Source organism: Vigna radiata, unplaced genomic scaffold, assembly GCF_000741045.1.
Source record: "Vigna radiata var. radiata cultivar VC1973A unplaced genomic scaffold, Vradiata_ver6 scaffold_450, whole genome shotgun sequence".
Classification (NCBI taxonomy): Eukaryota; Viridiplantae; Streptophyta; class Magnoliopsida; order Fabales; family Fabaceae; genus Vigna; species Vigna radiata.
The window spans coordinates 46,968-60,317 of NW_014543424.1; the positions used below are offsets into that span (position 1 = coordinate 46,968).

General features: G+C 32.0%; 3 protein-coding genes and 1 non-coding gene across 4 annotated transcripts; 2 read left to right on the forward strand and 2 right to left on the reverse strand.

Annotated features, from left to right (window-relative positions):
- Positions 1–2,220: 2,220 nt before the first annotated feature.
- Positions 2,221–4,538, reverse strand: LOC106754381 (cysteine-rich PDZ-binding protein). Its single transcript, XM_014636393.2, has 4 exons — positions 4,369–4,538; positions 4,138–4,255; positions 2,623–2,714; positions 2,221–2,501 (listed from the first exon to the last, which is right to left on the reverse strand). Exons 1-4 carry the CDS (start codon positions 4,382–4,384, stop codon positions 2,437–2,439), a joined length of 291 nt encoding a protein of 96 aa, XP_014491879.1. The 5' UTR covers positions 4,385–4,538; the 3' UTR covers positions 2,221–2,436.
- A 1,695-nt stretch (positions 4,539–6,233) lies between these two features.
- Positions 6,234–7,917, reverse strand: LOC106754374 (probable xyloglucan endotransglucosylase/hydrolase protein 8). The gene is made up of 4 exons (XM_014636385.2): positions 7,555–7,917; positions 7,320–7,420; positions 6,881–7,083; positions 6,234–6,776 (listed from the first exon to the last, which is right to left on the reverse strand). Exons 1-4 carry the CDS (start codon positions 7,754–7,756, stop codon positions 6,374–6,376), a joined length of 909 nt encoding a protein of 302 aa, XP_014491871.1. The 5' UTR covers positions 7,757–7,917; the 3' UTR covers positions 6,234–6,373.
- A 1,075-nt stretch (positions 7,918–8,992) lies between these two features.
- TRNAL-UAG lies at positions 8,993–9,072 on the forward strand. Its single transcript has one exon. It is a non-coding gene; the product is annotated as a tRNA-Leu (tRNA).
- Positions 9,073–11,906: 2,834 nt separating this feature from the next.
- On the forward strand, positions 11,907–13,350 carry LOC106754377 (thiamine thiazole synthase 2, chloroplastic-like). The gene is made up of 2 exons (XM_014636387.2): positions 11,907–12,920; positions 13,016–13,350. Exons 1-2 carry the CDS (start codon positions 12,018–12,020, stop codon positions 13,178–13,180), a joined length of 1,068 nt encoding a protein of 355 aa, XP_014491873.1. The 5' UTR covers positions 11,907–12,017; the 3' UTR covers positions 13,181–13,350.

The following is a 13,350-nucleotide window of genomic DNA, read 5'->3' on the forward strand; positions in this document are numbered from 1 at the left end:
TGATTTACTGCTGTTATTAATCAACTTTATAGATATATAATAACTAATTATGCTATTAGTTTATGATGCCTCATGGAATGATTAACTGTTGTTTTGAAATGTTTACTCGCGTAAATGGATGGATCCTGTGAGGTGAGCTTCGGTCACAGCCCAATGATCTGATTTTTAATTTTTAAATATCTGAAGTTAGTTTCACATTCTTCATTGTATACTTTGTTCATCAACATGAATGACTAGTTTTTTTGTCATTTTAGATAAGAACCTCAAGATCGATGCTAGGCGTTCTCTCATTTTGTGCTTCTTTATTTCGGACAATACTTAGGTCAGTTTGCAGTATCATGTGATTGTCACCAAACCAACCTATAAACCCTTGTATGTATTCTTATTTGTCTTTTGAACTACTAACTATAAGATAGGACCTGTACCGAACATACTCAATTGTTAACAATAAATGTGCAGTTAGTACTTCACTTCAATTATCGCATAGTTTCTTGAACTTTGCTAAGATGACTTGCAGTCCATTTCAGAACTTCAACCCGACTACTTTACAATTTTATCTTTAAAAGGTGTATAAGTAGGCAAAGAGAAAAAGAAATACACTTTACCTTAACTCCTAAATCTTTTAAAAGTGTATAAGTAGGTCAGAAAAAAATAAGTAAAATTTATCTTAACTCCAAAATGATGTAAAATTCTTTTATTGCACCAAAAGAATGTAGTTACTGGCCCCTTTTTTTGTCATCGGGTACTTGCAATCTTACAAATAAAAGATAATTTTCCGTAAGCCATTTTTTAAAATGTCATAAATTTCAGCAAAAAATTAGTTTATAAAAAAATTATTTTGACAAAGTTCATTAAGATCTTTTTTATGAACTCAAATAAAGTTTGTAAAAGTTGTACTGAACACCCGTTAAATTGATTACACTATTCGAAATTACATATATTCAGTATTATCAAGAGACTATATTTATTGATATGAAAAAAATAACCCTCCATAGCATTTTTTTGCACCTCACTCTGTTTTCTTCTATAGATCTTTCTCCACAAGTTCTTGGAGCTCACCCATGCATATAATAACTAATGTAACTAACATTAATACTTTAAAGTATGTCTCCATGAAGAATTTGAGGAGTTTTTGTTTGTCATCTTTAAATCAGATCTGTACAATGTCTTAGAAAAACAGGAATTTTCAACTGATTTCTTGATTATTTTTTGTTTTCTTTTTTTATAAATTACTCCACTTAAAAACATCATAACTACAAAACCATCAATTGATTTATTTTTCAAAAAAAAAAAACGTAACCTGGGATCAGAGAGTTTAATTGATAAAGAATCCTGTGGATTATCCTTATCTATTCATAAGAGTCTTCCTTTACATCGCAAAAAAAAAATCTTGTGTCAATTATTTTAGCATATATAAAAAATAAATGCTGAGTGCCACAATCCTTGCACGAACACTGCTATCATTTCCTTAAATTTTGTGCAAGCTTTAAAAATATAATAGTGCATAGCATCGCCGACAGTTTTAAACCATGCTCAGAACTTGATCTATTCACATGTTATGAAAAAATGCACAATGAATTCTTGATCCGGGAGGTATAACAGTAGTCGGACAAAAATAGTTTTGAAAAAATAAATCCGTGATGTTAACGATAATATTTTCATAAGTACCTATACATTATATTTTACCTGTCTAGCTTAAGAATATTAAGGTAGGTTTTACAGACTAGATTGTCAAATGTGTACGCTTGCTAGTAGCTACACTATACATACGAGTATTTTTTCCGATATCCAATAAATTTTGACTATTCATTTTGAGAACAACTTTTCCCAATGTGTCTCGAAAAATATAGAAACTATCTTGGAAATTTCATTCCGAAATGAATGAGACATCCCAAGAAATTTATTCAGTATATGAAGAAATTTATTACTCAGTCCCTTCCTTTTGGCATTGTATTCAGTAATAAATTTACAGGTAGCTAGTTACTTCCAATTCCAATTCCAATTCTGGACCATTTTGCCTATCCTTCCAGTGAAATTTCGCATAAGGTTGCATCTGATACACAAACTTCAGGCAATTCTTTATAATCTAATTCTTTCATATATATTATCTATCCTTCTAGGACAGTAAAACATGAGTTTAGTTATTGAAAACGCCGTTAAGCTTAATCAGTGCTGGAATGAGGATTTCGGCATGTTATCATAGTATCTCATCTTAGTATAGCAGGAGTTTAACACCATTTGGTTTATGTTTTGGATAAATAACATACATTCACTAAGTACATTACAGAAGTCAGATACAGAACAAAAAACTCACTGTATTTGTTTTTTACAGATTTCAGTTGCATTGGCAATGCAATCAACAAACAATCAGAAAGAAAGATAATCCTATTATGCACCTAAAAGAAGATGCAGGAAGCAGTGCAGTACTAGCATTCACTACACATTGCTCTGTTTGTAAAACTTGGTGTCAAGAACTTGCTTGCCACACATCGCACAGACTCCTGCCATACAAAACACATGAAGAATTGAGTCATACACTTGCATATTTAAGGCACGCTGTACCGAAAGGGAAAAAAAATGTAAGGTAGCAAGGCCAAAAACATCTCAACATGGGAATATCACCTTTAGAGTAAGCACAGGTGTGGCAGTACTTGGCATCCTGATGCACTTGCTGCTTGCATATGATGCATTTGGTATTTCCGTAAGGGGTCCATCTGCAATAAATTAGTTTAAGAATAAGTGCACTCTTCACAGATTATTAATGATTGAAACATGCATGGTGGAACAACTATCAAGTTCACAAAAGAAGAAAAAAAGAACATGTGAAGGTATAATAGAATATTAAATAAAAATTTGCAGATGGTATCAAGAACCATAGACAAGCACGAGATTTGCATATACAGATTTACGAAAAGGCAATGCTCCTCACTCAAGCATACTTGCTCGTTTACTTTGGATGGAACCGGCTTTATACCAAAACGTAAGTCATTCCAGACTCCAAACATGGAAAGCTTTTGGACAGCTATTAAGCCATGAAAAACAAGAACCATACTTATAATCATTAGCAATTGATATGAAGTTCACATTTAAAAAATAGTATTTATAGTGTAGAGCATCATTTACAAGTCCAATACTAAGCTTGCACACATGATAACACCGGTTCAGAATATATAGCAGTTTTGGAGCTTGAGACAGCCATATTAAAAATATTTCCCAATAGCCTCATAAATCAAAATATAAATATAGAGTTTTAACTTTTAAATATATGAATATCATGTGACTAAAAACATGAAGTCCGAAACAAAACTAAATTGTAGGGGGTAACTATAACTATAAAGATGGAAAGTAATCAGAGTTGAAGGTGAAGTATGAAGGGATGGCACACATAAAAAGGTATGAAATAGAATGAATTGTAATAACACAGATGTAATTGTGTTCAAAATTCGTTAATTACAGAATCCGGTCCGAGGGATAGTGAGAAAGTGATTAATTTTGTTACTAAAAATACTTGTTCAAAAAAGCCGACTAGTTCACAATGACTAATTACCGCCTGATAGAATTAGGTTTCTTTCTCGACTCATATAATATAACCATTAGTGCAAATCTACACGTAAATATGCATTGCCTAAAAGAAAACGAAAAAGGAATAATTAGGGTTTCGAACTTGCTTGCCACTCGTCGCACAGACAATTGTGCAGGAAATCTTGGGACCAATACCTCCATTTAAGGTCGCAAATATGCGTGGCCCCCCATTGTGATGCATACAATTTACTAACAGAAAAATTTAGAAACCTAACATTCGAGGTAAATCTCATCCTACAAGTTCAACCCGTCAAATTCCTTAGAAGATTGCTCCCCCAAAAGGGAAGTGCTATGCAACACAAATGAAATATAGTAGCATAAATACAATTGAGACTCAGGTGACAATAGAGGATAGCATCAAAAAAATTCCTCATTCGTCACAAAAATTTATTACATTAAGCAGGAGTCAAGTAAGTTATATTAACCTGTTATCAGCTAATGAACAAATATATGAGGCACAAAGCTAAGTCATGGTTCCTATGCCCAGTTCTAAAATTAATAAAAATAAAAAAGATGAAACAATAACAAAATGAAATATTAAAGATTATCGAATACCTATTCTTTTTGGAGAGAAGCTTGTTCTCGTTGATCTTGCGGCCACCACCCTCCGTAGTGTTGCTGGCCCCTTCTTTCCACTTGTCTGGTACTATTACCTTCGTTAATTTCTTCTCACCTGCAATCCAAATTCCAATTCAAATTCAAATTCGATTGAAAGTTCAAAACGATTAAAAATTGACGGAGATGGAGAAGGAAAAGTAGGTGTCAAAGAACCGGAGATAAACTTACACTTCTCACAGACCATAGCTGTCGTTAATGTCTGATTGGATTCAGAATTTTGAGATTCGATAATCAAAGTTGGGATTGCTAACAACAACAAAACCCTATGCCCCTTTCCTCTCAGTTTTTCCAAAGACTTGCTCCGCCTAATACACTTCTGGAAAGATTCCAACTTTTTCAACCGTATTTGACAAAATTACCCTTTTTCTAAAAAATAACTCGAACCCAATTAAATATCTATGAATAAAAAAATTCTATTTTTTCTTCAATAAACAGGTTTGTTTCGGATTGAAAATTAAATTTCGTAAGTTTCGTTATATATGACTAAGACGTTATATAATTTAATTATGAATATGAGAAAAAAAAATTAGAATTATAAATATGATAGCAATTATATAAAAATATATAATAACAAGTTTTATTATCTAATCACTTTTCATTACAAAATAGTTTTTTTTTTTATGTTCAAATTTTTTTAACAAAATTTAATAATGAAAATTGACGCAAACTACTGCTTTAAAGATCAAACCGATTTAGTTTGAATTTTATTCTAAATTAAAAATAAACAAAGGTAAGTTATATTTAATTTTTAATGTTTGGTTTAAATAATTATTTGATAAAAGATCGAATTAAATTAGGCCACAAACAAGTTGTGGATTATGTTTAAGAATTTATTTCTTTTATGGTACCAGTATTAAATAATTTCACACATTTAATAAGAATTCATTCTGTTTTCATCACTAATAATATGATGTGAAAACACAAGCTCTTATTGAATATATATGTAAAAAATGTTTATATTCACAACACATATTAAAAGTTATCTATTATCACTATAACTTTTAAAATATTTGAAGATAATTTTTTATTTATCAATTTCCTAAAATTAAACTCTTAAAAGTCAACTGTTTTCATAAAGTTATTAATGGAATACGAAGTATTAAAAATAAATTAATAATAAAAATTAATCAATTTAAATATAAAGAAGATGTTATATATTTAATTGCTGATAGTATTATTAACTTAATATTTATCCTGAAAAAAAATACAAATGAATAAAATATAATATCAAATAAAAAGTTACTATAACAACTAAATAAACAAATAAGTTTGTATAGAAATTTTAGGTTTAAACTCTTTTTGGTCCCTAAGTTAATTTCTGATGTTCAGTTTAGTCTCTTCTTTTAAAAATGTCAACCTTTAATCCCTATGATAAAAATGTATCAAATCAATCCTCATGACAGCACTTAATGAACAATAAATCACAAGTTTTCATATCTAGATATCTAATATTTTGTGATTTGTTAACGGAAGGTGTTATGAAGAACAAATCACTTAATGAAAAACTTGTGATTTGTTAATGAAGAGGACTGATTTGATACATTTTTTATATCATAGAAACTAAAGGTTGACATTTTAGAAAACCGGACTAAACTAAACATCATAAGGTAACCTAGGAACCAAAAAGGGTTTAAACCAAAATTTTAACATGTAAAGTTATCAGTACAGTTTAATTAGTTATTTTTTTTCAATTCCATTGCGATATGTTTAAGTCACTAAACAAGGCTTTTGAAAACTTTGTTTCTTGTAGATTCCTTGTATAACACTTTAAAGTACGTATGTGTTCCATTCATTTTCCACTTTTGAATGCGCTTACAAAAATCAATTCATGTTTGTACCGTCACTGATTATTTTAGAACAGAAGAGTGACAATGATCAACGAACTTTCAAGTGTGTTTATTTCTCATCTTCCACTTCCCAAATCAAGAGAAAATAGTTGGAGAGTAGATAAAATTCATCGCTGTTGGTTAATGGGTAGAGATTTTTGTGGTTTAATAGTAGTTAACGCATTTGACCGATACTTGAAAAGGAAGGAAGAATGAAAAAATGTTTGAACATAAAATTGGCAACTTCAAAAGCTTACAAATAAAAACTGCACATGAATTATTGCAGTGGTAACTAAAAAATGATGAGGCAGAAAAGAGAGATTTAAAAGAATAAGGATATATATTAATTAATCCCATGGACTCAATGAACACTCCTCTGGTTCAGTTGGATAACGTTGAGAATCGTTGCAGTAGTCATAGATGACAAGGTTCCTCTGAACCCAAGCATAATCCATTTTCTGATCAGCCGAGAGGTGCCAAGCATCATACTGATCCCACCAATTTTTTGTTGTGGTTGAGACACATGCAGGGAATGGATCTTCCCATTGGCAACCATCCACGCTGAAGTCCTTGTAGGATGACACAAATGGAGCTAATTTCCAGTTTGTCTTCTCAAGCCCACCTCGTGTGGCCCACTCATCTGCATTCCATATGCTTGAGAATAAGTACATGGGTTTCTCATTAGGGAAGAAATTGTTTGCTTCACCATTGTTCTTGAACACCCTCACAGGAACTCTATCCACAAAAAACCTGATCACAATCAATTGAATCTTTCACTCAACAAAATTTCAATTCAGTAAAAAAATCCATATATTATTTTAGTTACGTTTGAAACATTATCGGATGGAACTTACACTATCTGATGGTTGTTCCAGAGGATGGAATAGGTGTGGTAGTCCTCAGTTGGGTCAAACCATAGCATATGCCTCATCTCACGCCCACCAGTCCCATTCTTGTACACGTTTGTTTGAATCAAATAAGGCTCCCCAGTTCTGTTTCCCAGAAACTCAAAATCAAGCTCGTCTCTTTCTGGCCCTGCACCGTTTTCTGAGCACATCTGCAACAATTCCCCACTCGTCAATAACACTTGGATAGAGTATTTATATTATTCTCTGGTCACAGAGTTGATATTTTAATTCAGTAATTTGTATAATGAAGATCTTTTTCAAAGATTGATACAAGTTACTGAGATGATACTTTAGTTGGTTCTAATCAGTGAACAATTGTAAAAACAACTTGGCCGCTAACTTTTCTCTAATTCTAATTACTCTACTTAATGCTTTGTACACTTACATAATATGCTGTCACAACGCCAGCAGAATCACCAGCGACCAGCTTCAGCTTCATACTGAACCACCCAAATCTGTAGCGCTGTTTTGTTTGAAACCCACATCCTGTCAAACATTGAATGCTTGAGAAACAGCTCAAATATCAAATTTGATTCTAACAGTTCGAATTCTCCTCATCAAATCGTAGTATACAATGCAGGTTGAACAATGTGCATATTTCAAGGTCATGCATTTGGTACCTGTATCTTTGTCCAGGGAGAGATACCAGATCTGTCCATCTTTAGAGGTAGTAAAATGGTCTTCAGACCACATTATGCTGAAATTATCCTCAAAAGATCCCTTGGACACAGCTGCTTCTGCTTCTGATGAATGAAAATGAGCAACAGCCATTGCTGCAAGAAAAAATATCACGAACACTGAAGAACAGCTCCTTGAATCCATTCTGAGTGGGATGAGAATACGGACAATCAGAAAAAAGGGTTTCCCAGTTAGATCTCAGAACCCAAGAAGGGGCACTTCATTCAATTACCGTGACTTTTAAAATGGTTTTGGCACTTCCAGTTGTAACATCATATCATATGCTGTTGTTCTTCCCTGCTTAGATTTATGCTGAGATTTCTTGGTTTGTTTAATTATATTGCATGTGCCAATGTCCAATTGTACAAATTTGCCCCTTTTGAATACCAAGATCCCCAGTGTCCTATATATCTTACACAAAAGTTATAAAGAATTAGTGAGTAGGAATATAATTTGATTATAAATTACAAAAAAGTGTAGTGAACATTAGAATGAAATGTATATATACATTATCGAGTGAGAAAATAAAATATTGTGAGTGCATTAGGAAAGTGTAAAAGGAATTTGTAGATGAAATTTGAGAGAAAGAATTTTGGAGGCAGGGGCATATTGGTGAAAAAGAAATAGAAATGTGGGAGTGGGACCTTAGCCAGGCTGCATTTGCAAATTGCAATGTTAGTATGTGTTGGAGGTAGCTAGCTGTAGAATAATAAAACTCAGTGGGGCCAGGCATTGCATGTAACAACATCATCTTTCTTAATAATGGAAACACCCACACCACCGCCACTACCATTTTCATTCATTTATTATATTTTCTTTAAACTTTACTTTATGTATTTATGGTCAAATGTAAATCCTTCATTCCTTTTTTTTCTTTGCTTCAATAAATCATTTGATGTGTTTAGTTTATATATTTTTAATCTTTATAATATACTTATAGGCCATTTTTTAATTTTCTTCCCACGATTATTTCACTTTTTAATTCTTTTTTCTCTAGTTTTCACAAACTGAATAAAATGTGATTTTAATATCTCATCATATTAATGCGGTTCCATGTTAAGACCAACATCATTATTATAGTTTCCATGTACCAAAAAATCTCTTTATTTTATTTTGAAAAAAATATATACATTAGTAATTCCAAATAGATATTAAGAGTTATAATTTTTATTTCTTTATAAACATATATTATTCAATTATTTAATCATAAAATTGAGAATAGGAATTGAATATAAATAGTATTTCTTAGTCATTAAATTATTTAATTCACTTCAAAATATTATAAAAAATAACAATGATGTATATGTGATCATATTTAAAGAAGTTTATTAATGTATATGTAGTTTTAAATATAAAGTAACATGACTTTTAATATCAAAAGACAGTTTGGCCGAGTGGTCTAAGGCGCCAGATTTAGGCTCTGGTCCGAAAGGGCGTGGGTTCAAATCCCACAGCTGTCAAAATTTTCTTTTTTCAAGTTTTATATTTTATTGCATCCCAGCCCAAACTTAAGAGCCCAATAATCAGTGTCACTGGACTCATTTCAGATTATTTATTCCTTCACCCCTGATTCCCCCATGCACCTCCATTTTATTTATTTTTGGTGGCAACTTGGGTTTGATAGACTTCCTAGGTAGGGAAAGTTATAATATTTTGGAAAATGACTCACTTTTTTTTTTTTTTATCTTGTCTATATATATATATATATATATATATATATATATATATATATCTTTTATTTCTCTTTTTCTTTTCTATATTACATAACTTACAAATCTATTATTTTCTTCTTAAAATATATATTAGTTTTAAATTTGTGTTAACGACAATTATTGATTTTTGTTTGTGTATTTATTAAAAGAAATATAGAAATTGAAGAAAAAATAATAAATACTTTTAAGTTTATAATTAAGTTTTGAATAAAATTAATCTTGAAAATAATTTATAAGTTTAAAAAATCAATATATATACTTTATAAAAATACAAAGGACAAAACATGCCTAAAAATAAAGTAGACTCTTTAAAGTATAAAGGATTTGTATAAATATATAGAGTTGATTTACTAAAAAAAAATACAAAATCAATGTATAAACATATTGATATAACAGTTTAATGTTAGACTTATCTAATCAATGCATGGACAAACTCTTCCAATATATGTTCTTAGATTGGTCTAACATATAGACATATTTGTCCAATATGTATTGTTAGATTTATCTAATTAGTATATGGATAAATTTGTGTAATGTATATTGCAAGATTCGTGTAATTATGTAATGGATAAAAGTCATCTAATATGTGTTAATAAATTCATCTAATATTTAAATGAACATACTCGTCTAACATATGTTTTTAGACTAGTCTAATCATATACAGACAAACTCGTTTAATGTGTTTTCCATGATTTTTTTGAATAATGTGTGAACATACTCTTTTAATATGTATTCTTAAAGTCGTATAATCAATATATAGAATGACTCATCTAATATATTCTGTTATACTCATTCCATAAATATATGAACAAACTAGTCTAATATATATTACTAGACCCGTATAATATTTTTTGTTATATTCATTTAGTTAATGTATGAATAGACTGTCTAATGTGTATTTCAAAATTAATCTAATAAGTGAATGAACAGATTTATCTTATGTATGTGAAAAGATTTGTTATATATTGCTATAATCCTCTGACCAATGTTTGAATGAATCGTCTAATGTGTATTGTTGAACTCGTTTAATCAATACATAAAAAAAATCATTTAATTTTTTTCGTCCATGTATCCATTAGATTATATTTTCAAACTTGTCTAATTAGTACAAGTCATTCGTTGAAGTAAAAAATATCGTTTTAAAGATTATTAAGACAACCTTTTATTTTCAAATAGATGACAAAGGAGCTATAATCACTTAAAAAAAGTAATTTAATATTTAAAATACTCTATTATTTTTAAAATGTTATTTTGTAGACTCTCGTATAATTTATTTATTTTTTCATAAACTAACACTTTAGACAGGGAGAAAATTCCTCTTTTAATGTCACATATCAATATATTTTTTTGTTATCATGTTTTAAAACATATTTTATACCCTATTTTCTTTAACAAGCTGAAAAACATTTTCCTCAACCATTTCAAATGTTCTTAAAGTTATCTTATGTATATCTTCTTGATTTTTAATATACCTTTTTAGTCACTAATGTATAAAAACAGATCTACAGTATATCATAATTTCAATTTTATGTTAAAATTTAACGTATAGTTTATATATTCAAATGAATTTACTTGTGATAAATTATTGTAATTGATATATTTAAACATACCTGTTATGAGTTTAATGATATAAAATAAATTGTTATGAGACACATACTAATTTTTTTTTTTTTAAATGAATACCTTCATAACTAAAGCAGAACAACAAAGTATTTTAGTCGTTAAGTTTAATGTTGGTAGACCCCATACCTTGTATAGCTTTAGCTTGTCTAATGGATATTTTACATGTGTCTCTTCGGGACAACGGGCAGCTACCATTTAATTTTGACTTCGTTTTCTTTCATCCTTCTCACTATTGTTTTCTTCTTCTTCTTCAGGTTATCATGTTTATTTATTTTTATCATATTTTTTTCTTCTTTTGAATTTTATTCTGAATTACTGATGCTTATTGTCTAATTTCAAGTATTTATTCTACCTTCTTATATTATTTTTGATTTTTTTTATATATACTTTTTGAAACAGCTACCTAACATATTATTCTAACATAATCTATTAACTAGTTAACTCGAGTGGTAAGAAACATAAAAAGAAACCCATTTGTTACAAAATTGACGAATGAAGGAACAACAGACGCAAACTGATTTGTAGAGAGCAATAAAGGCATTTGTTAAGCAAAATGTTAAAAATAAAATAATAATATACTTTATATTGTGATAATAAAATTGTTATAAAATATCATGATTCTTTTAGAAAAAAATCAAAGGCATGTATGGGGCAGAGGAGGAAAAGCTTTTGGAAATGGTGAGGCAACATGGATTAGTGGCATATAAGTTTAATAGATGGTGAATGAATGAAATTAGAAAAAAAAAAAAGTTAAAAAGGGTTTATTAAGGGATGAAGCAGCAGAGAAGACAAGTGATGCAACTGGTTGGTAATGATAAACCATGGATTTTGGTGCTGAAGTCACTTTACATGAAAATATCCCAAAGGGAACCTCCTGCGCCTTTCAAATTCTATCTCCTTCCATTAAAAAAGGCATACAGTCTGTAGATTTTTGAATCAAGATATTTCAGCCATCACTCTTCGGTTTCTCTATAAAGGCCCACTCCACTGCACGGACAAATATCAAGTCCTCAACTTTTCTTCTGTTCTTCTCGTTTCACTTCCAATAAGACACTATCCATCCAATTCTCATGGCAGCCATGGCAACCACCACCCTAACTTCAAACCCCAAACTCTCATTCTTCGACCACAAGCCCACCTCCTTCCATGGAAAGCCAGTTTCTCAGTCCCGTCTCACACCCACAAAATGCTCCACCAAACAACCCGCAATCTCCATGTCCCTAACTACACCCCCTTACGACTTCCAATCTTTTAAGTTCCAACCCATCAAAGAATCCATCGTCGCACGCGAAATGACGCGCCGATACATGACCGACATGATAACCTACGCCGACACCGACGTCGTGGTCGTGGGGGCGGGCTCCGCGGGCCTCTCCTGCGCGTACGAGCTGAGCAAGAACCCGGCCGTGCGAATCGCCATAATCGAGCAGTCAGTGAGCCCAGGCGGCGGCGCATGGCTCGGCGGACAGCTTTTCTCCGCCATGGTGGTGCGCAAGCCCGCCCACCTCTTTCTGGACGAGCTCGATGTGGCCTACGACGAGCAGGAGGACTACGTGGTGATCAAGCACGCGGCGCTGTTCACCTCCACCATCATGAGCAAGCTCCTGGCACGGCCGAACGTGAAGCTCTTCAACGCCGTGGCGGCGGAGGACTTGATCGTGAAGGAAGGGAGGGTTGCCGGAGTGGTGACGAACTGGGCTCTGGTTTCGATGAACCACGATACGCAGTCCTGCATGGACCCCAATGTGATGGAGGCTAAGGTTGTGGTGAGCTCTTGCGGGCATGATGGACCCTTTGGGGCGACTGGAGTTAAGAGATTGAAGAGTATTGGAATGATTGATAGCGTACCTGGAATGAAGGCCCTGGATATGAACACTGCGGAGGATGCTATTGTGAGACTGACGAGGGAGATTGTGCCTGGCATGATTGTGACTGGTATGGAAGTTGCAGAAATTGATGGTGCCCCAAGAATGGTATGTTAGACTTATAATTAATTTACGTTTGTATACTTAAGAAAAAGTTTTTATAGGACAGTGGTAAGCGTTTTTGTGTGTGATATTTGGTACAGGGTCCTACCTTTGGGGCAATGATGATATCAGGTCAAAAAGCAGCTCACTTGGCGTTGAAGGCTTTGGGGAGGAACAATGCAATTGATGGAACTTGTGGAGTTGGAAGGGAAGAACCTGAACTTATTTTTGCTTCTGCCGATACTGAGGAAATTGTCGATGCTTAAACTTTATCATTACACCTTTTTCCGATTCACCTCGAACTTTTTAATTCTGGAATAAATAAACAAAAAATGTGAATCATGAAGGATAAAGAGTCTTTCTTCCTGTGGATTGACAAATTGTCACCACCTGTCATGTAATTAAGCAATCAAAAATAAAATTATCAGATAATCAA